We start from the raw sequence: 27,357 nt of genomic DNA, 5'->3' as shown, positions 1-27,357 counted from the left end.
CTCCCACAAAACCTTCTTTGCAGATACAGAAGGAACCGTGTGTCCTGAACACACACTGTGGGTCAACACGGCGTCTGTTCCCATCCACTAACGTAACTCGGCCCAGGTTCAGTCAGACGGTCCCAAATCGGGGATGATTTCCCCGTTTAACCGTGTAGATTTCACATTTTTCATCATCGGGGCCTGAGCGTTGTGCCAGAAAGTCAAATGCTGGCAAATCGGGCCGTGGGGGCGGTGAACCTGACGGCTCTGCAGCCACTTTGTCGTCAGCTAATGGGGTGTTTATGTGAGGCTGATCTCTCCTTAAACCCTCTTTCGCAGCTCAAAGATCATATTCCATCGTGGGCTTTTGAATCCAAAGGTCACCGTGGTCAGTGGATTGAAGGTTAGCTCCGTGCCTTGCTCTCTATGCAGAGCAGATACTGAGGATTGAAATTCTTCCTTTTGTGCGGGGGAGTCGAGCGTAAACACATTACTACAAGGTCCATTTTTTGGGGGGGAAATGGTGCAGTTTGTGCTTTGACATTGATGTCGCTCTGGAAGAGATAGGGAGGGTGTGCAAGAGCTCGACAACAACACAAATTAGTGTCGGTAGACTTCAAATAGCTGTGGCTGTCGTACCTGAGCCAGTTTCCCAACTTGATGACTCTACCCTACCTGTGTTATTGTTATGCTACGTTTTAGCAGTAAATATGATCCTGTAATTGTGGATTTTGGCCACATTGACTCGTGTCTGTGTGTTGCTTTTAAACTGTTGAACATCTAGCATCCACAGTAATATTTGCATCTATGGCTAGTTTCTATACTTTCCAGTTTCAACAAAAATTATTGCCAGTGTTAGTGAAGTTTTCCAAAGAAATACTTTGACTCATACATGTATGTTAATCTTTCCACGGCAGAAATACAGCAATTTTGAATAACTTTTTGGACAGTCTCATGTATAACATTGCTTTTTTTCTTTTCTTTTTTTGGATGACTATGTTTTGTAGGGGGGAAAATAGATCTGGAAATAACACTAATAAATGTAGTGGAGAAACATTCGTAATATTTCTCTTTGAAATGTAGTGGGCTCTAAATACAAAGCAGCATAACATTGAACCAATATTGAAAACAGGACTGGAATATAGTACTTGAGTAAATCTACTTACATTTCACAGCACCTTGGCTCCCGGTGTTTGTCTAAACATTGTGACACTGTTTTCACCAATGCAGTGTGTGACTTGCCACACCCATCTCTTGCAAAACATTAAATTGTGTGTATGTACAGTTTATTCCAGATAAGCTGATGCCTCTTGAAGACAGGGAGGAGTGTATGTCAGCACTCACACACCGACAAAAGTATGCATTCAATTCTGTGGAATGGCAAAAAAGATGGACACGTACCAAATGTCATCCAGGAATTGCGTTCCACACCTGTCTGACAGGGGTTAGGGTGCAGCTGTGTTTCACTGTGTAGATACAGTATGTACACACACACGCACACACATGCACACACATGCACACACACACACACACACACGCACACACACACGCACGCACGCACGCACACACACACACACACACACACACACGCGCAGACGCGCGTCACACAGAGCAATAATTTGTTCGTAGTCTGTCTAGAAATCCTTCCTCGCAGTGTCATATTTCATTCCTTCCACAATCAGATGTTTCCCTCTCATTGTCCAACTCCGGCTTCCCGCTTTGTCGAAGAAGAAATACCGAAAGGGTGTGAACTGCCTGTTCACCTTAAAAAAAGAAATCCTTCCTTCCTTTCTGTACTTCCTTCGTAAAGGAAAATGTTCCTTCCTCTCAGTGCTTTCTCCTCCAAGTCTGACATAACTCGCTCTGCAGAGGAGAAAATGCACGCGTTTAATGGTGTTTAGTTGCAATTTAGTGAATTAATTCAATATCATTTCAGTTGATAACAGTAAAGGGAAAGGTGCATATTCAGTTAAGCTAATGCAGTTTGCTATCTCTTTGACCTAAACCTCAATGTTGCACAATAGTATTTGGATTGTGGAGGTTCATGAACTGACATTTTCCGGGGCAGTAGCCCCATTTAAAAATCTGAAGCTGTCCTTAAGGAGAACTCTAGGGAATTGTGAAACCCAACATTAAGCTCCATCTTGCTGCCTTGACTTTTGCCACTAGTTGTCCAATGAAAAGTGCCCCAAAACTCTATCCACATTACAAACAGTAAAGATCGATTGCTACAACCCCAATCAGCTATGCTGTTCTCTCACACCTAATGAGGGTTAGGGCTTGACTGATTACCAGCGAACGTGTATCACACAAGCACATACAGTAGATTCCCAGCTGCACATACATGCACATAGCGCGCCACATGCCCGATGGTTTTATTATTTACTGGTAAATAAGATCACCCATTTTTTCAGACAGCCTTAAAAACTCAAAGTGTTCCCTGATATGTTTTGAGAACAGTGTGGTTTTCTCAGGCCCTGGGGAGCTCCAGCCTCTCTCCAGCCACACTTGCATTAAATGAGACATCCACATGCACAAGACGCACTCTGCTCCTTCTAATCCAATTACTTGCACGGTGGGCCACACCTGCCCCTTCCCCTTTCCCCATTTTCTCCACCCCTTTCCCACCCTTATTCTTCTGGCTGTTGGTTTTGCATCTACCCATCCTTACTCTTCTTCCTGACGGCACACAATAGGCCTACACTTTCACTTTCTTCTTCTTCTTCTTCTTCCTCTCTTTACCTCGGACTAGGCTTGATGCATAACTTAAATCCTCCTTATCCTTGTCCACTGAAGAGCCATCAGGAAAATGTATGTCTAACTGGCTGTGGTCAAGTTCTCTTTTCTACCAGTGGAGGATCTTAACTTCATGATCTGACCTGGAAGTATCCAAGTGGCAGGCGTAATAGAGCTGGTCGAATTCTGTAAATGCGGAGGAAAACTGCTCCAATGTTTCCTTCCTTATCTCCATTAGCAAAGGATACACTTGACCATCCTTTACAAAAGAAAGGGAGATAAAGCCATCCCACAATTCTTTGTGGCAGCAATATTTCTTGATTCATATGGATAACATCTACCATCACATAGTTAGTGGAACCAGTCTCATAACATTGCTGTTGTCTTTTCTTAAGTCCTAATGAATTCTCCTTCACACCGTTTCTTGACCATATGGGGTTCCTTTGAGATCAAGAAAAAGGACATATTCTTTTGACTTTGTGACCACAGCCCTGATCTAGTGGAAGTGACCAAAAAAATGACATAATTACGTATTGTCACGGAAAGGTCACTCGTCAGTTAACGTAGCAAAGTCTGTTTGAAAATATCCTCTTTTTTTTGCCTTCCATTGCTTTTTATTTTTAAAAAACTACTAATTTTATATTTGTACTTCCTTTTCCTGAAAAGGTTTGTTTACTTCATTTGGTTTATTCACAGAAAAATAATAATTGATTAGTGACATAACAAAAAAAGTTGAAATTTTTTCCAGTATTTCGTTGCCCAAAAAACATAATAGGAAAATAGGTGATCATTTCGGGCTCAACTTCTCATAATAGAAAACTTGTTCCCAATTATAATGAAAATAAACGGATTGCTGACAATCGTGTGTGTGCTTGTAGCTTTGCTTGGGTCCAATGATTCCTGATGCAAAAATTAAGCCCAAGGTTGTGTCAAGAACATCTGAAACCCAAACCTCGAACGCCATCAGGTACCAGCACATCCAAGTGTATGTTATTTAATAAACATACACTCTGCAGCACTGAAAGTGGTGTAGCCTACTATGCATACGGCACACAATCACATTTTTCCCAAGAATTCCACATACATGCACAAAGAACATCACATGTCCAGAGTTTTTATGATTTACTGGTAAATAGGATCACCAATTGTTAGCCAGTGTTAAAAACTCACAGTGTTCCCTGTTATGTTTTGAGAACAGTGTGGTTTTCTCAGGCCCTGGGGAGCTCCAGTCTCTCTCCAGCCACACTTGCATTTAATGAATCATCCACATGCACAGGACGCACTCTGCTCCCTCTAATCAAATGACTTGCATGGAGGGCCACACCTGCCCCCTACTTTTCCCCTCTTTCCCCGCCCCTTTTCCATACTTCATTTTCTAGCTGATAGTGATAGAACAGTATGGGCACCAGTGGCTGTCTGCACAGCCTGCACTGACCAATTCCTCATCTCTCCTCTGTAAGTCTCTGTCTCCATCCTGAGCTGACGCTGCTCAACACATAAATCAAATTGGCCCTTGTTCTGGGCCACTGAAGTGCCATCAGGAAAATGAATTTCTAACTTATGACCTTGTCTAGTGGAAGTGACTACCAGAATTGCATAGTGGCATTATATTCACAGAGAGGTCACTTGTCATATCATGTAGTACTCAAGTATCATTTTGAAATGAATTTCAAAAAAGACAAAGACAATCATCTTAATTTTGCAATTGTCTTTGTAATGTGGTGTTCACAAAATCGGGCCTTAGAATTTTTTACTCTTACCTTGTCCCTTTAAGGCTGTCGGTTTTTAAATTGGTGGTTTTGATTGGTTGGTCATTTTGTTCAGAAGAGTCAAAACAGCCAGCGATCTGGACCTTCGAGTTAGGACCTTCATGTTGCGAAGTTAAACCTACAAGAAATTCACAAGAACCTGGGTCACAGCGGTCGCAATCATGTGCTCTCCAAGTTACGGTCCAAGCACTGGAAGAAAGGTTTTAGCTAAGTGCAATGTTTGTCAACGCTTACATGGAGCTGCAGGGCAAAAACAGAGGGCCATCCTTCCTTGAGAAAGCGTCCTAGCAGACAATCATCCATTCAGCAACACTGGAGTGGACTACTTGGGACCGTTCAAGGTGAAACGAGGATAGATTAAGGTGAAGAGGTACGGAGTGATTTTTACACGCCTGGCGGTCCGTGCAATACACTTGGAGGAGGTAGCGTCCTCATTGGATACAGATTTCTTCATAGCCTCCCTTTGTCACTTCATCGGCAGAAGAGGTCAAGTGAAGATCCTTTGCTCAGACAATGGGACAAACTTTGCTGGAGCAGAGCATGAGCTCAAGAAAGCCATTAGGGAATGGAATGGCTCCAAGATTGAAAGCAGTCTGCAACAGCGTGGGGTCCAGTGTATATTTAATCCTCCCGCTGGTTCCCACCACGGAGGAGATTGGGAGAGGATGATCAGGTCGGTAAGGAAGATGCCGAATGCCACCATGATGCTACAAACACTAGACAAGGAGGGCCTACTCACCTTGCTCTGCGAGGCAGACGGCATCATAAACCGTAGGCCTATAACAAAGGCTTCCAGTGACCCAAATGATCTTGAGGCGCTTACGCCGAATCATCTCTTGCTCCTCAAGTCCAAGCCGTCTCTACCCCCAGGCCTGATTAGTGATCTTTACACACGCAGAAGGTGGAAGCAGATCCAGTATATGGCAGACATGTTCTGGAAGCGATGGGCAAGGGAGTACCCGCCGCAGCTTCAAGAGCGACACAAGTGGTCCAGACCATCTCGCAAGTTTGCCATCGGAGACATCCTGCTGATCATCGATGACTCAGCACCACGCAACGTTTGGGCCATGGGAAAGGTCATTCAGATGTTTCCAGACAAGTAAAAGGATGGTACCAAGACCAGCTAATATTAATAGTAATAGAAGCGGGGGTGATTGGTTAAGAATGTTACTGTCACTTTAAGGGAAGTAGCTTATGGCTTTGATGTCTTTGCACTAGCATCGCTTTGATGTTGACCTGTGACTTGGAATACTTGGCTTTGGATACATCTGTAAGGTTTCACAAACTGTGGAATAAATGTTTACTTTCATCCTTTACACCGAAGTACCGTGATTTTTCCTACTACGATTCGTGCACACGACTCCATCCCAGGAAACCAATGGATCAACTCCCACAGTGAGTATGGATAACCAATTAAGCAATCATTAAATTTACCAGTCACAATGTGCAGTCTTCACTTTTTTCCCCCCTCTGCGCCTGTCAGAATGCAGATGTGCAAAGAAAGTCAAAAGACTACATGCATAACACGTTTAATGTAGTATTATGTATGTATGAATGTATTGTTTTAGCATCGCATAGACATCTACGTTAAAAACTTAACAAGAAAAAAATGTAACTTGTACAGAAGAGTATTAGGGAACAAGGAAAAAAATGAGGGGGAAAAAATGAGGGGGAAGATTTTTCTTAAATTATCTTTTGAACAATTCGATAAGTCGAAATATCGAGAATAAAGTCGAAAATTGTGACCCGGAAGCACTTTTCAGCAGCACCAAACAACCAGATGTGGATGTTTTGTTAGCCGGTTTTGCTGAGGTAACGCTAGATGCTAAGCTGGTTGTAAATTTGGAATATTATTATTGACAGGCTGAATCTGGGAGAAACTATGCGGGACAACGGGTGTTTGCACATGAGTGTCAACGTGCGTCCTGCCACGATAACGTTCAACTGCAAACAACCGTTAGTGAATTTTGTGAAGCGTGCATTGGATGTGTGACAGCTGAACTGGAACCACAACTTTAATCTCGACATTTTGACTTTATTCACGACATTTCGACATTATTGTAAAAAAAAAAATCTTCCCCTTCCACTGGAAGTGTCTGCACGCATTTATTTTGTAGCTTCATGCGTTCATTTCCTGTCCTCAGTCACGCTGACTTTAGAGCTGGGTCTGCACCGGAAGCTTCCCCACAGTGGAGGCCTGCAGGCAGACCGTGTTGTAGGAGCAGATATCAATCTGAGACATGTGTACAGGGGGAGGGGCTACAGTGTTAAAGATCATGAATCAGGAACGGGCTTCAAATTTACAGGGTAGGTGCTGCTGGCTGACGGCTTGACCCTGTGACCTGTGACCCCTCGCTCTGCTTCAAAAAACTCACGGCAGGCACAGTTTCAACTCCGCTCCGTTGAGAGGGGAGAAAGCGGCGGCCGATTTGTAGTTGCTGCAGGTGAACTGCTGCAGTTCACCTGCTGCAGGTGAACTGACGGCAAATTTGCCCCAACACAAGGCATCAAAACTGGTTTCTTGTCCATATTAGATAGCGTGTGTGTGTTTTAAGTGTCAGCAGTTTTGGTAAGCACTTGGGTTGATAAACACTTCAGATAATCAGAAACAACTCGGCTGCGGTACATTTTTAGGGCCCTCTCTCGGGTGATGAGTTTCTTCTCATAGTCTAATCGCGATTTACACGCTGTCATGCATCCACGTGTCGATCCATGGGAACAAACAAGCTTCCCTTCTCTTTGCTCAGAAGAACCAATTTGACGCCAGAACGAGCCTCGCATCGTGGGTCCAGAGGGCTATTGGAGGCATTCCCATTAACCATGCTGGGGTTTGGTGGTCGGAGAGGCGGCGACCGAACATAAATTACGACCTGTAACCGTCGCCAAGGGTCCGACCGCGCACGGAGGTTGGCTGAGCCTCTTTGACAGATAACCCGGCCGGGGGAGAGAGGGGCGTTCCCCAGCGAAGTGTCAAACTAACCCCTGCGTCAAGCCGCAGCGGGTGCACAGAACGTGACCGGAAGCTGCGCTGTGGCGCGCTTCAAAATAAAAGCACATAAACGTTGCTCCGAATGAAGCAAAACAATGGAATTGTACTCGATTTAGACAAAAAGTGCCCATTGTTTAGCTTTGTTTCCCTGATTCAAAATCGCTCCCAGTGTGCGTTCTTGTGTGTGTTCTATAGCAAGGGTGGTTATGTAACGTCACGACTGCTACGACAGCGAAGCTTTTATTGTTTAAAAAAAAAAAAGGACAAGGCGGAAGTGGTTCCCGGTTGCTCCGCCGCACTTGAACCTGTCTGTCCGACGTGCCCTGCCCCGGGTTTGCAGTTGAGTGCGCCAGGTCAGTACGGGTCTGCGTTATATAACTTTTTCTATGTCCTCACGGGGTTTTAAAATGGCGCAACGGCAGAATAGCGCGCCGCAGGTCTGGCGCTTCGCTGTGGATTTGTCCTGAGATGACGGAGAAGTGACCGATCGATCATTCCACCATAACTCCCTCCTCCTCCTCCTCCTCCACCGCCTCCACCGGCGACGTGTGTGTGAAAAGTTATCGACAGATCGGCGAGGCGCGCGGTCCCACACGATCGATCGCGAACTCCCGCGAGCTCCGCGACTCTTTTTTTTTTTTTTAGTTTGAGAGCAGTTTGGTGCGACGGACGTTTTTCCTGCAGCGCGCACGGAGAGAGAGAGAGAGAGAGAGGTAGAGGGAGAGAGAGAGAGAGAGAGAGAGAGAGAGAGAGGGGGCAGACCAACGGCGGATCCGTTTGACAGTTCACCGCGCGACATCGCTGCGAGGACGGGCTTCGATCGGAGGGCTTGACCGGGTGGACATTGGCCTTATTCCTCCGGTTATAAGCATTTTTTATATTCCCCCCCCACCACCACCACCAACAACTCGGACTTAACGGGAGATGACCTGACTGCTGGAGCGCATTCCCTCCCCCCCCACCCCCACTACAGGTACGATCTACTTTCACTTGTCATGGGTCCACAATGCTGCAGGAACACAGTGCCAGAGAGAGAGAGAGAGAGAGAGAGAGAGAGACGGAGGGGGAGAGAGAGACGGAGGGGGAGAGAGAGAGAGAGAGAGAGAGAGAGATAAGAGAGAGGGAGATAAGAGAGAGGGGCTGAGGACTGGCTGTTACGCCGAGGTAGGCCGACGACGTGCGTCTCCGCGGCGCTGCGTTATGGTCGCGCTCGCAGCCGCGCACCGCGTGTGACACCCGGACAGGATCAGGATCACCAACCAGCGGCGCGCAGTGGAGCCGCTGCCCCTCGTGTGTGTGTGTGTGTGTGTGTGTGTGTGTGTGTGAGAAAGAGAAAGAGAAAAATGTGGCACAAACTTGAAAGGAGCGTGTGTTTACCAGCCCGTCCGGCTGGAGGCGTGTGATCACCCCCCCCCCCCCCCCCCCCCGTCGGCGCCAACAGGTTGCGCTGCTGCTGTGATGTTTGTTGAATTGAAACCCCCTAAAAAACTTTGCGCCACAGTACTGTCCTGCTGCTGTACCCTTCCACTACATGCACCGTACATTGTTGCAGGACACGTGTGTCATGTCATGTAAAAGCAGGAGCCTACATGGCACCACCGAGTCATCTGCGACGTGCGGGGGGTCAAACCTTCAGTAGGACAAAACATAAATCTGATCCAAAGAGAAGAAAAAACGAAAAAACAAGGTTATATTTGTATATATATTTGTAGCCTGCATTATTAGTTCATGTCTGCACCATCCAGATATCATAGTTAATGATCAATGGATAACTGAGCTACAGCAGCTTGACATGCAAACATTATTCTGTTATGTAGTGCATTCATCTCATTTCATTCCATGTCATTTCAATTCTGTATTTCACTAAATGGGAGTTTTGGGTGCATTGCCAGTTCGCTCTTTCATGCAAATGGAGTCAGTGGTGAGTGCCACAGATGCCCAGAGGCCCCACAGTGGGTAAAACTCTTCCCATATAGATGTGTGTGTGTGTGTGTGTGTGTGTGTGTGTGTGTGTGTGTGTGTGTGTGCGCGTGTGTGTGTTGCACATGTGCCCTGCTGCCCGTCTTGCACCTCTCGACTCTGAGTGGAGGGCACAGTTCAAAGAAATAACATGAACAATGTAGTCATTTATGTTGTGTTCTGTAATGGCTGTGCCCTGCGATATTTCTTTCTGTGTTTTTTTTCTTTCCTTTTACTCAGCCTGGTATGTCTTGGCCATTTGTGCGTCTGCCATATTGTTCCAGTGTGGGTGTGAGAAAAGAGGAGATCGCCTGTTTGATTTGGCTGCTGTCATTTCTTGAAAATTCGAAAATAAATAAGACAACAGTGTGGGCAGACGATCCTTTTTTCAATAAGCAATTTACAGGAATAGCTTAATGTGTGTCATCCTATCCATCAACCCTGTTTTTATACGCTAACCATGTCTTGTCTCTCTTTCACTGTGTGTGTGTGTGTGTATGTGTGTGTGTGTGTGTGTGTGTGTGTGTGTGTGTGTGCTGTGCTGTGCTGTGCTGTGCCCCCTGTTAGAATAAAGAAATGGATCAGGGAGGACTGAAGCGCAACGGTAATCGAGACGACAGCCTGACATTTGGGGAGACAGGACTGGGAGTCGGCGGCGATACAGGTGACACAGCTGGTCCACTGCTCCAGCCTGCAATGCACCTGCCCGGCGATGGGTCTCTGCCACAGCTCCCAGTGGCCCCAAATGGACGGCCCGGAACCAAAGACCAGGGGGAGTTTGGACGCCTTTTTGATTCCCCCAATGTGCAGTGTGAGGGGCCGGACGCGGAGGAGGGTAAGGTCATCAGAAAGCAGAAACGGCAACACGAAGATATTGGTATGTTCAACATGGGGGACAATTTCCCGCTGCTGAACCAGAGTAATTCCGACCTCGACCGGACGGCCACCTCTGTCATCAGCACCTCAGACTCCTCCGTCCTGGGCAACCTCCCTCTGCCCAACCTTTTCCCCCAGCACGTCAAGCAGGAGGTACATTTTGTTCTGGAGAAGGACTTGGGAACTTACAGTGGACATGCAGGCGGCGGTTCGTGTGACGTGGATGGCAACAGCAGTCGCATGATTGAGGATACTGAGATTTGGCAAGAGCTGGACCTTTCGACTTCATTGCCAGAAATCAGTGATTTTGAGTTGGATTCAGAAGTGTCACACTTGGATAACATCCTATACGACAGCGGCGGCGGCGGTGTCGGTCCTGACGTCAGCTTGCTAAAGGAAACAAAGGTTCTGGCGGGTAACGGTACCAGTGTGAATGGCACAGACCAGCAGCAGCCCATACACCATCATCAACACCAGCAGCAGCAGCAGCAGCAGCAGCAGCAGCAGCAGCAGCAGCAGCAGCAGCAGCAGCACCGCCACTTACTACAGCACCAGCAACAGCAGCTTCACCATCCACATCGGGAGCCTCCGTCGCTCCTCTCCAGCGTCATGATCAAGGTAGAGAAAGACCAGGACGACTCTTTCCTCCACATCCGCACTCCCGGCGTGGTCAAACAGGAAAAGCAGGAAGGCGCTCCGTTCTGCCAGTCGCAGTGTCTCCAGAGCAGCATGAGCTCTCTGCACGGAGGAGGCCCGATGCCCTCGCCCATGGGCGTCGGTGCGGGGCCTGGCTACCACTTCAAAGCCAGCCCGTCCTCCACGGTGGGCCTACAAGACCAGAAGCCCTTTGGCATGTTCTCAAATGTGCCTCCAGTGGGCGAGAGCTGGGCCAGAGGGAACAGGTACGGAGAGCCATCCGGGCTACAGAGGGGCAGTGATGGGCTCCCCCCGGCCGCAGCCTTGTCGCCTTTCGCCATCAGCTTCCACAGGTAGGTCGCTTAAAAATGGATTCAACCTGCTCTGTTAATTTTTTGTCTCTGTGGCAGATTTGGTGTTTTGTTGACTTTGAATTTGAAATATGTAAAAGTTTCCAGACAGCCGATGAGGATTCTTACTGTTTTGCCGTCTGAGCCGTGATCCAGACTCGGTGACGTGTTGTTTTGGTCATATTTAAAATCATGATCCGTTGGATATTCATAACGACAGCCATAAGCAGTATGACACCACAATCAGTATAGTACTTGTTGCACTGCTCCTGAAATGAAATCAAGTTCAGAGCGACGTGTCAGGCCACTTCCCTTTCCCACCGCAGGACGCCTTGAGTGTGCATTTGGGAAATGAAGCATTTAAGCCTGAGTCTGAGAGTGTGATTCTGGCAGAGCAGCTTACTTCAGTAAGCCAATAAAAGAGCTCAGGGGGGAAAAAAAGAAGCGTGCTCAGGTGGTGTTGTATGTCTTTGTGACAATTATTGTTGTTATTTTTTAAATTGTGCTAGCGTCCCTGGGGTGGAGGGCATCTGGCGCTTATCGCCTCCAATCGGCACGCACATTGCTCCAATTCATTCACGTCACATTTTAGGAATGTCATGACAAATTAAAATTCTCGTTTTTTTTTCCGACAAGATTGTTGTCAGAGGACGTGGAAAGAAAAAAAAAAAGGCTGAGTTTGTTTAAGAGTTGCCAGGTTACAAGGAAAGGTGGCAGCTCGGGTGATCCCATAACTTTTTTTTCTCTTTTGGTCAAATTTTGAAATCGTTCTCACTCCTCAACTTTTGTCCGCGTTTCATACTGTGGTACTTCTCCGTTTGAAAAGATATCGCAAAAGACGTTACATAACTGTGCAATCTCACAGGAAATGATTCACTGAGAAAACACGATATGTGCATTTTGGAGGATGCGGCACGGCGGGTCAAGTTATAACGAGAGGGAAGCGAGTCTTGTGAGAGAGTCGCGTACACGCAGCGCGATGAGAACGGGGAGTGTCTGGTGGGGCGCACGCTGCACTCCAGCTTACTTGTGCTATCTGATAACTGCATTTGTTCGGAGAGCACTGTTCAAAGAGAGATATTTATTTGCTGTTTACAACCCAAAAACCACAGAGAGCTTCTCTGCGAACATGGCTCAACGGGCAGATCCCATGAGCTTGTTTGACAAATGTGGGGGTATTAGTGTGACTCAGCCTTCGTCCTTCTGAGAGCGCCATCGAGGGGTTTTGCTCCGGCTGCTTTGTAAACAAGTCAAAGATGAACATGGGTTTCAGCTCCCGCTATTCTCCCTGCTGTCACACTGATACGCTCCTGGGTCGCTGTGCTGCGTGCGAACCAATTTAAAACTGTGGAAAAGTCCCTGTGTCACTTTTCACGTGTGCGTAAAACAATAATCTGCACTAGTCGCCCGTTTGTTCTACAGTCTTTTCTATACATATAAACACACTATACTTAAATTCTGCTACAGCCAGGGAGGGCATGCGTTGTAAAGACTAAAACGTCGGCAGCCGGATACGTTGCTATTTCAGTCACTTTGTGAAATTGCGTTTTCTTTTTCTCTCTTCTTGATGTGGCAGGAAGCGGCAATCCTCTCAATTGCAACAAGGACTTGGTTTGGTTTGATTTGATTTGATTGACAAATATCGGATTCGACCAATATTTGTCATCATAATAAGAAGGTTACTACAATTTTTTTTTTTAAATAGCCTACATGAGCAACCTGTGCAGACGGCATTGGTAATAAGCTGGATACCACAACCCAATAGTCACTCTGTTTTTCTGCTGATATCACGTCGTGCCGCTTCGCCCTCATCTTTTTATTCATTTGATATTTATTGGCATCTGATAAACAAGCCCAGAGGAGCGTTATCGCCACCGAGAGGATGGGAGTTGCTTACACTGTCATTCACACGTCTCTCAATCTCGTTCCGTTCCCCTCAGGAAGCATGTGCTGAGTCCTGCATGACACCTGGTGGTCCGGTGCGGCGTTTTACCCAATATCAAAAAAGAGTTTTTACGCCTGGCCCATCCGCCAATATCAATGTAGGAAAGAATTATTGACCTTACCGGAGTTAGCATTGCAGCCGACTCCATGTACTGTGCTGTCCATCGGCGAGCCTACTTAACTGTACTATGGGAATTTTCAGCACAGATGGAAACACAATCCATGTTGCTCGCCTCAAAGCGGCCTGTTACATAACTGATAATTAAAGAGACAAATGATGCTTCAAGCTCAGGGTGACATGGGGCCCTTGAAACATTCTTTAAAAAAAATCCTGACACAGCATGATACCCCTTTTGATTAGGTATTCAGTTCATTTACATGTTCTTTGTATAAATAGTAGAATTATTATATAATCCATTGCATCTTCTTCCTTTATTTTTATTTATCAGTAATTTATTTATTCATCTTTTCTCGTTCCAAGATAAAAAATGTCATAATCAAATGTTCTGAGCCGTGCGGGCTGTGTACATTAAAGCTGACGAAAAGCTGATGTAAACGCCTCTCGGTCGCTGTGTTGCGTGTGTCAGTGTGTGCCAGCCGTGGATAACAAGACAGACTGTCTGTGTGTGTGTGTGTGTGTGTGCACGTGTGTGTGTGTGTGTGTGTCTGTGTGTGTGTGTGTTTCTGCAGTGTATGTTTGTACACACAGGGAGGCGGGGAGGCCACGTGTACATATCTGCTCTGGTGTGCTGTTGCGTCTCTCTCCTTAGACTGCTACTCAGTCACTTTTTTCCTTCTCACCTTCTCACCCCCCGATAGGCCTCTCGCAGCTCTCTGCGTTTCTCAGAGGCATGCGAAAGCTGCACACTCAAAGATGCCGTGCAAACGCACGCACTCTAGTGTTCCAAGTGTCTGCGGAGTGTTGTCAGAGCAGACCCTCGCACACTTCCCTCTCTTTTACACGATAACTCTGCTCGTGTTTGACACTTGAAGTCATCAAAATCTGTGTTTGTTGTCAAATGAACCCGAATGCATCTTCAAACAGTCCAGGCAGTCTTTTCTGTTCTGAGTCTGCCGATGCATCATGGTAATGTTGTGGTGGCTCTGGCCGCTCCTCGGCGGCATATGTCTGTGGTTTGATGCTCTACTGGGTGCAAAGACTGCTCAGAACATCTTACACCAAACAAAAACAGGTGCCACAACAATACTCCTTCTCCCTTATGTAAAATGCTTATGTCTATATGAGCATATGTTGCACTTCAGTTTTATTTGCCTAACTACAACAGAATCTTTATATGGCGTGAAACACTTCTAATTTGAGAGACAAAATAGTTCCTGACTTTAAGTTTAGGGCAGGCGCATCATGCTCATCACGGACACAGCTGGCCGACCTCTGGGATGGAGGCTGCAGGCCTCTGAAGGCCTCTGAACACAGTGGACAGTCTGCTCACAGTTTGGGAGACCTTACCCGTGGGGCCGAGAGAAGGGAGACGGTGCGCGGCAGAAACGTAAACATGAGTTGTTGCACCGGTCGGGTGTGTTTCATGAACGTGCCATAACTTAGAAAAAACGCTAATGATGATGGTGATTGCAATGATGCATAGGTTGAGAATTACTACGTAATGGTCCCTTACTCTCAGAGCTTGGCGTGAGTGTAGTGCTCTTGGTCGTCTGCCCACCTTGATGCACTGCAGTTTACATTTTACATGTTGTTGCATGTGGAAACTGTATGTAGCAGAGATATCATCTCCGTTTTTACTGGAAGTTGCGACTGGATTGAAGGATTTTGTCTCTATAGAAACAACTATAGTCGTGGGTAGAAGATTGCTGAAGGGAAAAACGCCCTGAAGCCATATTCGGTTAGTTAAGTGAGTGGAATAATTCTTCTAATCTGACACGTACATTTGCATGCGCTAACATTTTTTTGTGGGAAACACAAGCCAGCACACAGGGCCTGGGCGATAGCACAATGTTATCTTTAGCTGACTGTCCGTTGGACTGCATTGGTTAGATCATATCATGTACTTATTTGACAAAAACTCTGCAGTCTAAATGACTGATTCCCTCGTAAATGAAACCTGTCACTCTCTCAAACCCAGTGTTTTGCTTGATATAGTGAATAACAGTCTATTACACTAAACATAAATTTGTTAAAAAAAGTGTTTAACACATTTTGCAATTCATTACTTTGCTTGGAATTTCTTTCACGTCTTGTCGGGTGATACATTCCTCCCATTCTTAAATATGCCATGCACATACATTTTAGAAAACGGCACACAGGAAATGAAATGTTCTACTGTAAGCGTCTTCTAGCTTTTCACAGCAGCCGCCACAGGTATGAAACAAAATCTGATGCCAAACTAGGTCAGACTCATGTCTGTTGACAGTTTCCTGGATTTGTAATCTCTAAGATTATGCCAACCTCAATCCAAATTGTTTGCTTGAGTTCCTGTTGCTTAATAGGCTTACTGATAACCTTTGATGCATGCAAGACTATGTATTCCTCCTCTTGTCCCTTCACTGCACCTTACCGCGTAATGACCACTTTCTCCTGGATTTCCACCGTCCGTCTTGATTGGCAAAGACTGATGCAGTTTATTTTTTTAATTTCTTTGCTGGCTGACGATGGAACATCCAGGCGTTGTTGTGTCGAGTGTGTGGACTGGTCCTTTGGTGTCTTGTATTACATTGTGTGTGTGTGTGTGTGTGTGTGTGTGTGTGTGTGTCTGTTACTGGATATCACTTGTATAAAGGCAGCGCACTTGTTTAAACTCATTGCTCAACTGAGAAGATCGAGCTGATTCCAAATTGGTATTGTAACAGTGTCCTTAAACAAGCTTTATCCTTGAGGCCCGAGCACACAGGGGACACATTGGCTCAGATAATCAACAATGGATTTTCCAAACAAGAAACTCTATCTGGTAGCTATTTTTTCCCCCTGCCTGTCTTTGCCCCCTCCCCTATGCACCGAGTCTTTGAAGTAGGCCTCAGTTAGGGTCACTTTAGTGCAGGGAACCAAAGCAGGTCTAGGCCTCTTAGCAGCCAAGCTGTTTTTTAAGACCGCTCTGGTGGCGGATGTTTACGCCGGTGTTAGGTGTTGTGAACAGTGGCCACATGATGGATTTAACCTCTCTTTGCAGGACAGAATAAATACATGGGACAAACAAAGTATAAGGGAGCGGTCAGCATTATGTGTGCAGTACCCCCCCACCCAGGGAGTACAGGGAGCTTTTCAGAAAGGAAATAAATCAAATCAGACAAGTCACAAGGACAGCTGCACAACACACTCAAACCTGGTGGAATATGACCATGTATCCAATGAACGACCAATTTTATTATCAATCTGTCAATTTAAAAAAGATTTTTTTACTTGTTGATTATTTATTTAGACAACAATATGTCAGAAAATAGTCGCACATGTGCCTTATAGGTAGCCAGAGTCAAAGGTGACATTTTTAAATGTCCAAAATCCAAACATAATCAGTTAACAGTGATAAATGCATTTATAAGGAAAAAGAATAATAATTTTGAACCAGCAGATTAGCATTTTCGTTTGAAAAAAATACTTAAATGAATCAACCTGATTATCTCCAGTTGGCTAATTGAGGAATTGTTCCAGTGCGAAAAGGGGACATCCGTCTTTAGTCAGTAGCTTTTGTTCTGGGGCTTTCAACCGGCTCTCATGCTCTTCAGAGTTTGCTCGGTTGACAATGTCCCAAGAATGGAACTTTGGTCATTTGATCAAATCTGGTTACACGTGTTATCATTCACCGAAATGCTTACTGGAAAAGCCTCATTAAAAACATTGTTCCTTTTTTCAGATCAAGGTGAAAAAAAAAATCCCCCGTTAACATTCCTGCTCTACCAGCATTATTTTGTAAATTAAATATTGCCTTGTCCCCTTTTGAAAATTCATGCATGGTCCTTTTTGCTGTCTGCTTCTGTACAGCAGCCACGTGGTTGCCACGTTGTGATCGGGACATTTGTGCTATGATTCATTTAAATCATGTGTTGTTTACACACTCACATTTGCTTTAGGTAATCTATTACCAACAAAGACCAAATACTCTGCACTATTAAACAGACAAGCACATACATATCGAAAAGGCCTCATTGCTCATCATGTGATGAATGTCTGTGAAGCGAGCTTTGGCGGAATCTTTGGGTTTTAGACTAATACTATTCAGAATAGAGTTGTTGTTGTTCTCGGGTAACGCCAGCAGGCTTCTCTCTTAGCTATGCTTAGTATCAGTATCACAATAACCCTCCTTATGCTTTTGATGGCTTATTCACCAGTGTAACCTCGCTCATCTCGCAGAAACTGACAACAAGAAGAGGCTATTGGGATCTGCTTAGTGACGGCAGCAGTCTATTTTTTATTTCACATAAATGAAAAGTTCTGCGTGTAAACTGTGCTCGGATACGACAGGAGTGAGCATAAGTGTAGCCCCGGCTGATCTGACTTGCTGTGCTTCATAAACAGAGGACTGAGGTTATTATGTTTGGCAACATCTCAGCCAGGAAACAGGAAGTGTGGAGTCTGGTGGCTATAGTGGCTCCGGCCGCTGCCCCTTTTGCCGTCTGTGTAGCTCTGGATTGAAGACATGTAATATTTTTGTTGTTGTTGTTGTTTCTATTATTATGTTGGTACTTTGCAGCCGGGGTTGCACACTCGACATCCACTAGTCATTAGATCAAGGCAATCCCAACTGTGACTTGTCAATTCTGTCCCTCCAATTTTCTGAGACAAATGCATTTATAGCAGGACGTTTCATGTGCCGAGTTTCACTGTACATTTTTTTTCTGTGAATTCTGTGACGTCTCTCTTACCGCTGGTTCGGTTTTTCCTGCGAGACATGTTTGTGGCTCTGTTTGTTTTGTGCAGCCTTTTATGCCTGAATGTTGGCCATCATCACTTCCTATCTCTCGCCCCGTCTGTCATCTCCACCATTACACAGATGTTTAATCCCTCCTTCCAGAGTCAGCAAGGAGGCGAATGCCCTTAATCTGTAGAAGGAATACGCATATCCCTTGCATTCTAAAAGGAAAAGTAGTCAGGGTGTGCCTGGGCTTGATTGCCAAGGTTCAAGGGTCACTGCTTGTTCATCTGTTTATCTTCCCCACAAACAGAACTAGGATTTATTTTAAAGGGAGATTAATTTCTATGTTGTCTTGTGTTTTTTTTGTTGTTGTTCTGTTTAGATTGAGTCTTTTATCATCAGTGATTTTAATCATGCTTAAATTATCCGTGTGATTACATTGTAAAAATGTCAGTTCAAATTACAAAGCATATTTTAGTGATATGTAATTTTATTTCATTTTATGAGACTGTCCTCCTGTGACAACCGAGCCAAAAGATCGTCTGTGCCAGCAGCTTATTACAACCCATACTTACCAATACTAGTTTTATTGTTAGGAGACCTTTAGTGTAATTACTTGAATAGTAATTATGAAACTAGCAAAGGAGGAAATCGGGTGACGTAGTGTAAATAGTGAGGAGGAGGTTGCGGTGGATGTTCGACAAAACACAGGACTTGGACGTCATCTTTCTTAATGATCTTTTCTGAAACCTTATCAAGTATCGTTTGTGCCTAAACCTGTTGCCAGGACGCTATGGGTGGTTTGTGATTGTACCCATGATGATGGAGGTGTGGTACGCCTTCTCTGTTTCTTTAGATCACTGGTGTATCGGAGCTTTACCAAACAAAGACCTTTTCAACTGTCAGAAGATCCTTCAAGGGCCATTTTAAATCATTGAACAAATACTGTATCTCTCACAAACCTCTGGAACTGCTTCTCTTTGGTGAGGAGTCTGATGTCAGATGGTAGTGATGATGATGATGTTTGTTACTCACAGCTGGTTTTCACCAAAACAACTTGCTCAAACTAATGCTGTTCTTTGGCAATGCCCAGCAAATCCATACCTAGTATCAAACTTGGCAGTAATTCCACACACAAATGCCTAGTTGTTGTTTTCTTTGTCGTTGTTATTGTGTATATTTATTTGCCTTATCGGTTGTATCATCACTGCCGACGAGTGAAAAACTGGAAATGGCGAAGTGTTTTTTCAATATCTTGCACCATCTCAGTAATCTGCTCCGCGACAGTTGTTAGAGACAAGCAGACGCTTCTTTTTCAGCAGCTCCACAGTGGTAGTGAGGCACTCCTTCACAAATTCTCCCTCTTAATGAGTTATTAATCAGCCTCTAAGCTATTAGTTCGCTCACCGAAAACTTTAACACTGTCTCTGTCAGAGTGTGGTCTTGTGAGAGCTGCGTGTCGGGCTCCCAAACTCCACCGAAGGGCAAGAACTTTATCCTAATGTGTTTGACATTACTGTGAGTGTGTCCCTGCCAACTAGGTTGACAGGCTTGACTTCATAATTTTGCTATCTCTCTTAGAGAGTGCCACATTCAGCATCTGCTTCTCTTGTCATGACAGTCGCTATGATGCTTGTCAGTGGTGGTATGTAACAGTGTCCCTGAAGTGCACGTTAGTCTACTAGTTTATGTTATTTTCTTGCATTGCAGGGAAAAAAATCAATTGCTGTCATGACATTTTTTTAGATTCCTGGGTTTCTTTTTTTAATTTATGGAATGCCTCGCTGGCAATATCAATTTGTCTTGCCGCCTGGAGGCTGAACGTTCCTCACTAGACAAACTTCTATGGGTCGTATCAGAGAGTGGGGACAAACCACCTATATGGTCGGTCAGGTTGGAGGACTTTTGCATTGTACTGATTAGATTAAATCTACATTTAGAATCAATGTGTACAAATAAGGTTTAAAAGAGGAGTGTTAGTGAAGCTATTCTGGAACAATATTCTTTTTGCGCCTCTATAGGGGGACCAGTAGTGCCCCCCCCCCCCCCACACACACACACTCTGTGTCAGAAGGGAGGCAGAGTAACCCGGGAGACTGTCAGCGGGAGGCCAAGAGTTCAGACCCCTCGGGTAGTGAGCGTCCGACCTGTTGAAGTGTGAGCAACTTGATGAATCCCCTCCAGTCCCAGAGCTGGGTTCCCTTGATTTGGGTCATTTAATTATAGACAATCTAAAATATCACTTGACAGCCAGCATTTGGACCCTAGAGAACATATACCTTCTGAATGTGAAATACAATAACTACATCCTCAAGCTTTTGTCTTAAAGAGCGAAAAAGGTGATAGTGCTTTTTGGTGCTTAAAAGGGGGAATAGTTGAAGACCCCATGTTAAGTTTGAGATTCATAGATATGTATTTAGATAACAGTGTAAATGGCAAAATATCTGATGAAGCCCTGAAGAACGCACGGCACGACAACTTGTGCCTTAATTGCTGATTATCTAATTGTTTGTCTAATATTTGTTAGATAACGCTGAGGCACTGGAGACTGTGTTTTTCAATTCGTGCTCCTAATGATGTGAAAGGGGATTCATTGTCACACTGCCAACGTACGCAAGATAAAGAGAAAATGCTCAGGGAAATCCAGTGTAATGTAATTTTGTGTTACAATGAATTGCACTTTACGTTATTGCATCACAACTATTAATAAACTCATTTTTTTTCTGCCAGCATGTGCAGATATGCACCTATGTCCACAGAAAGGAAAAAAATCTGTGCTTATGCATTTGCAGCACTGCCTGCCGCATGTGTACAGCTGGCAATGTCATAGGTTGTCACCAGACAACGCAGAGGACCTTTTGCCATAAGCCGGTCAATGATTTACCCGACCGAGGATACTGTACATGTGGAGGCAAACAATCATCCCCCATAGCTGCTGTTCAGAGTTGCACCTTGTGTAATCTGAAGATCCTTTCCAGCTGGTTTGAAGAAAAACTGGATAATGGCCTCATTTTGCCCGAGTAAATACACCATCAATGAGATTCAGTGCGAGTCCAGCCTTTAGACTCCGAGGTGACCTACTTTTTGTCGTTGTGTTTGCTGAACTACTGCAGCCGCTTAAATCAAGTTCCATCCACAACATTTAAATTCACTGCAATCATAAACTGATAGCAGGATCTGATAAGTTTTTCACCTCATTAACCAGATAGTAAACTATCACAATTGCCAACAGTGCTCTCAGTAGTTAGAGTATATGTCATATAATGACTTTGATAGACTGTTTTTATTTCCTTTGAAGCGGTTTGACCGGTCTAACCCTAATCTTTAAGGGAACATTCAAGTATATATGGGGCTTCTCCACTTTTAGTTGAATGGCAGAGAAAATGTACATATTATAAATAAATACATATATAAATACATACATATTTTTGCCGTTAGTTAAGTTCAATAAGTCTGGAATATCAGAGTCATGCCTCTGGTAATAGTAAAACTTGAATTTATCATCTTAAGGAGTTTATGTATTATTTGTATTATTATTTTATGTATTAAACTAAGTAGGCTTGCCTGGACCATTGCTGTACATGGGCACTTCATTCAAAATATAAGCCCGTTTGTAATGGACATCTGGGCTACATTTTGCTTTTTTTCCAAAGTCAACTCTGGGAACGCTTGAGATGTAGTGGTTTGCTGTGAAAACAATTTCATGTTTTCCCCATCTTTTAATTTGTCATGCTCCCCCAGTGAATGTAGATGACATTGATCCTGGAGCTAAATGGCAATGAAAGACATAACAGATAAAAGCTAGAAAAAGCCGTGCCACACAATCCAAAGAACTGGGCCCGTTCAATTCCAGTTTGAGTTAATTTTATTGGCTGCTCTTGAGAGACGATGAAGTCCGGAAATAATATAACAGAAAGGCCTTGCAAAAGGGTGGAATCGTGAGCGAACGCGGACCAAGGATGCAGCGGCAGCGTACATGTAGAGTCGGAGAAAGAAAAAAATATTCTCTCTATGTGGATGGGTGGGGTTGTGCAGGCCGTCTTGAACACGGGCGTGGGCCGCGATGAAGACGTAGACTGACTAAGGAAGCTGCTGGTTGACAGGCGTGGTGTCTGTGCAGGGCAAATGGGGTTAACTGTAGCGATGATAGATCTGCCCGTTTCTTCCTGTGTTTTAATGTATCTCTCTTTGTCTCTCCTTGTTCCTATTCTGAGCAGTTTCATAAAAGAGCTGCCGAAAGATTTTTGTTCAGTTTTGTTTCGGTCCCTGAATTGACTGAAGTGAAAGTAAATTGACCCTGGTCCTTCTTGCTACTTGGACTTACTCAATTGTATGGTAATACTGACCCACCCCTCAGCCACCATTCTGTCATTCTTCAAAATAGAAGCCCCTTGTGGGCGTGGAGCTTGTCTATTTTTAGCGCAGCAAGTGCCAAGGCCAAGCGACTATTTTTAAAGGCGCTTTAGTTTGTGATGATAATGCGCTACTGTGAGTTCCAGTGTGCCAAATTTGTCTTGCCTTTGTTGAGAATAGACCTGTGCGGTGTAAGATGCAATGTGCCAGACAAATTATATGGCTTATTTACTGACATACTGTACATTGGCCAAGATTCAAATGTGGGGATAAGGCCAATAGCTATTAAAGCTTGGGCCTCGTTTAAGTTGTTGTTAGGGTTTGGGTTACAGTGCAGTTGAGGTCAGAGCTGGGGGGCGTTTCAATATACAATTATATGCCATAAATCAATTACAAATAAGAAAAACACTTAATGGTGGATCTTCAGTGAGAAACACCATTACGGTGAAATGTGAAACTTTTAAATGTTTAAGTCAGACATTCTGCTTTGAAATTCATTTCAATCTCCTAAAACTCAAAATGAAGTGTCCCTGCCCCATTATTAAGGGAGACATATTGTGCTTCTTCAGTTTTTCCGTTTTCCTCTGGAGCATGTAAATTAATAACACAAATTAAAATTATGAATCTGAATATGAACATATATATATATATATATATTTTTTAAGTGGCTGCCACAGATCTGTGTTGTGGCCGGAAAAGCACTTAATTTAAACTCATTCTGGCATTGCAAGGTTTGAATTTTAATAATGATGAAACAATAATACTACTCAAAACAAATTAGACAATTCATGTCAACTATGGGATGGAATTTCTTCACCGACAGAATGAATTGTCATAACCAGTAGTAGAGATCATGAAGAAGCACCTGCTAAATCTAATGGCACACCAGCGGGCCTTATGCTCTGTAATTAGTGCTAATTATCAAATGATAAACTTACTAAAACCAGAATGGTGAACAAAAGTAGATGCTGCTCATCATCAGCAGGTTTTTTACCATTGTTGCATTTGCACATGGACATTTGCATTTAGCTCAAAGCACAATTGTACATCACCGTGTGTGGCTGATTGACTTTGACCTTGTTTAATGGTTGTCTGGAACAAATGCACAGGTTCAAGACATGGCTCTGCATGTGTGTGGTGAGCTTTTGTCATTACTTTTGACATTTCAAATGCAGAACATTTATTCTACAGTAAATTGAAAAAAATAATTATTGCTTAATTAATTGACCATGATTGTTTGTTAAACCAGGAGCCTCTGCTGGGTTTTTCTCAGCTTCCACTCTAAGTTGTAAAGAAATCAGCTTTGGATTAGGGCCCCTTGTGTAACAGCCCCACACCTACCACATTCACCTTTCCTACCATCGTCTAAAGAACATGTATTCTACTTCTACGCCTGTTCGAAACCCAGAATGATTAACAGTGTTGTGATATATAACCAACACCCGCCTACACACCTTATCCTCTTCCTGTTCCTCCAGACTCTCGTTCTTCTTTGATGTCTCTGGATTAGACCCTCTCTTTATACCCTCGCTTTCTCTTTCTGCTCAGCTATAAACCCACCTACACCCACTGTTCGTAGATCAGAATATTACCCATATTCTTTCCCTCATCAGGCTACTTCAGTAAAGTAGTGGTGATTTTGGTGCTCTGCAGGGGGCAGTGAGAGCTGCAGGTGCTTTTATACCCACCACAAATACTATATTTATGTCAATGCTAAAAAGATTCACTGATTGCTGGTAAACAAAAAGAAAAACCCTCTTTACTGCTACAGGAAGGTATGGACAATTTACCACCCCCACCATAGTCCTGATATAAAAATAGACGAAGTTACCGGGCCCGGAAAATGAAGCAAATACCGAAGTTCCTGAAGACTGTATTCTCTGGAATGACCAGCAGAGGGCGACTCCACTGGTTGCAAAAAGAAGACTGTTTCTATAGAAGTCTATGAGAAAATGACTTTACCTCTCACTTGATTTATAACTTTAGTAAACATATTACGGAGGAGTTTATGGTCTCAATCACTGGTATCAAGTCTTTTCCAATACAGCATGATGTTAATAAATTGTTCATAAATTCTGGTGTCTTTTAGAGTGACATAGACGATGCGCATGCAATGGGGTGTGGAAACAGCGTGATTGACAGCTGGTACATGGTTGCATGTGTAATTAGCAGGTAGCAAGTCTGTGTGAGAGAAAGTTGTACAATCTCCTTTTTCAAAATGTCTGAAGATGAAAATGCAATTAGCTACACATACTTAAATGCCTTTGAGAATTACAGGTATAGTTTGCCCGGTAAGATGGAAAAGCATCCTGTTCAAAGCAGGACAATATAATCATTTTACAGAAGAATGACAAGTGGTATAGTTCAGTTGAAATTGCTTGCGCTTTCATTGTACAGTGCAATGTCATGCAAGCTTGCGGAGATTCACAAGACTTCAAACTTCCAAGGATTATTCATTTGCACGGTGGCGTCAGACAGGACTGTGGTAGATTTGTTTTGGTATCCGCAACAAAATGCAAATGTCCGTAAGACAGAGATGGCATTGATGAGGTTACAAGCGTTTGTCCTATTCTTACATGAATGATAATGGCAGGGGTGTTTATTCTGTTCTAGTTCAGTAGCAGGCATCTGTCCTGCATCCTGTCGCCTCTTTTTCCGATATTTACTCTTCTCCTTTTCTTCAAATCCTCCAACAAAGTCCTTTTCGGTTCCGTCCCTGGCTCTACCATGATCTCCACATTCCACCTCTGGTCGTCCGTGTGTGACGTATGCCGTAAAGCATGTTGCAACTGTTCCTGCATGGTACACATTAGTTGCAAGTGCTTTAAATGAAATTATATTATTGTAGATACAGAGTAAATATATCTACTTTGAAGTGGTGCTAGGTCACATCAAGAGGAGGTCAAACAGATCATTTCGGTCAGCACTCTGGCTAAATTAGTCACCGGTCCTAGCCGCAGACTCCACCTTGAATAGTGGCGTCGATTTCAGTGATTCGATTACAACACAACAGGATTGCTTCAACTTGTGCTTTCTTTTTTTCGCTTTCTGTCTTTTGAGGAGTGTTCCCTCGTTTGGACTGCAACCCTGCACTGTCCTGTGTCGTGAAAGAACGAGCTATGGTGGGAAAACATCAAGAATGATGACTGGTCCCTCAATTATTGAAAAGTGAAAGCTGAAATGGAATAATTGATGGAGTGGATTCTGATTCAGAAAGACGGAAGCCGTGGATGTCTTAAGCAGAAGTATTTATTCTGAGAGCTCAATATTTTGCGGAGACTTGCGGTTCGCTACACAGATCAACAGGTTCACAGTGTTCGGCGTCACCAAGATATTCTCCCCATCACTGGTCTCTGTAGTGTATTTGGCTTTGAGGAATGTCGTCATCTCCCCGCGACTGTGACACCTCGAGTGAGACATCAGCTGCTCTCTGATTGTTCCGGCTTGCCATAGATAAGATGACCTTGCTTGGTGCCTGAGAACCAAGAGTTTCTCAGGGAGGATAGACACAATTCCACAACAAAAGGTGCATGTTTTTTGGTGGGGACTGGAAATGTTTGCTCAACCTTTAGTAATAATTTATCAGTGACGTGATGTGCACAAATCAGGTTATTGCGACAGCTGCCAACTGAAGCCAGTGTCTGGTCACATTGCAGTGCAGAAATAGCTTTCCTCAGTGTAAGGGCATGATCTTGCTTGAACTTGAATCGTCCGAAGGCCTTTTTTGCAGTTGAATCCTACATGGGCAAATACATGCTGCAAAAGTGCGCGGCTCTAGTGGCCATTGGAATTCTGCACAAGCAGGTTTGGGCTCATCTCATCTTACTGTCCTCATTGTCCTTGTCGACAGTTGTAACAGAAAGCAACAACTGGAGCACAGAGGAAAGGGGAGCACATTTGGATATAAAGGAATTTGAAATCTGTATCTATTCGTCTTTCATGACTGCAACACATTCATGCAGAAACCAGCCCACACCTGTCACTGTGGGCTGGGTTCTGCACAGCGAAAAAAGACTTTCGTAGGGCAATTTACAACTCCACCATATCTGTTATTATAGCTTTTTTCGCTCAGGCTTGGAAATCAGTGGGCAGAATTATGTAACAACTTTCAAATGTGTATTCAAGCGGACTCCAGAGGCTTATCTTTGAAGGTCTGGTGTCAGCCTGTCATGCATACCTTTTAATGCTCCACGCAAAGCCATTATTTAGCTGCTTGGAGTCATGACCTTCTTTAGCACAGAAGGGAACATGTATCACAAGTTAACATGCAGTCGGATTACTCCTTAAGGCATTCATCACGTGCCACGTGCCCCATGCTTGTCAAGGATTGTCAGAAAGGAGTTTTGCCTGCTAAGTAGTTCCCAACTTGATTAATAGACAAGCTATCTGCAGAGGGTCTTCAGTCCTAGAGAGCATTTTAGTCACATTTTGTGGGGCGGCAGAGGTGTTTTAATAATGCACTACATATCTTGAGAAACATTCACAATAAAAACAATCCTCCTCATTTCTATTTAAAGACTTAACATTCCTTAAATGACCACACTGGTTTGTTAGTTATTCATATATAATGATTTAACTTATTTTAACCTAAAGTTAAGAGAACTACTCACTGAACTGTTTGTTTTCTCATGCGAAATATGCAGTTTTCATTTCCTCTCTAATTTGGCTTGAAAAACAGTATGGGTGATGTATGGTCAGCTGCCCGAAGGCCCTCTACGGTAAATTAAACAATGTCAGAGTGCATGATGTGCCATTGATCACATGCATACCGAGGAAATGCTTTAAGATTATATAATGACCTGGGGGAAAATACGGAGTCAAATGAATGAATGTGAAAATACCAGAAAAAGTTTCAGAAACACTAGATCATGTGAATCCCTTTTTATTTCTGAGGAGTAGATCATGAGACTTGTGTGGGAAATCATAGTTTTCAGGAAAGTTGT

At 44.0% G+C, this 27,357-nt stretch overlaps 1 protein-coding gene across 3 annotated transcripts in view; it reads left to right on the top strand.

The window, feature by feature from the left end:
- The first annotated feature begins 5,744 nt into the window (after positions 1-5,744).
- LOC118300636 (glucocorticoid receptor) overlaps positions 5,745-27,357 on the top strand; it is a 58,191-nt gene continuing 36,578 nt past the window's right edge. Inside the window, exons 1-2 of one of the 3 annotated variants that reach the window (XM_035625211.2) lie at positions 5,745-5,882; positions 10,003-11,300. In XM_035625211.2, coding sequence (XP_035481104.2) covers positions 10,012-11,300 — 1,289 coding nt within the window. In that variant the 5' untranslated portion in view covers positions 5,745-5,882; positions 10,003-10,011. Of the gene's footprint in view, positions 5,883-7,129; positions 8,450-10,002; positions 11,301-27,357 lie in introns of those variants that run through there. The other 2 variants (XM_035625212.2, XM_035625213.2) reach the window with 2 other exon arrangements.

This window comes from Scophthalmus maximus, chromosome 2, assembly GCF_022379125.1.
Source record: "Scophthalmus maximus strain ysfricsl-2021 chromosome 2, ASM2237912v1, whole genome shotgun sequence".
In the NCBI taxonomy this organism is placed as follows: domain Eukaryota; kingdom Metazoa; phylum Chordata; class Actinopteri; order Pleuronectiformes; family Scophthalmidae; genus Scophthalmus; species Scophthalmus maximus.
The sequence above is the reverse complement of the archived record's forward strand: the minus strand, read 5'-3'. Positions and strand labels throughout refer to the sequence as shown.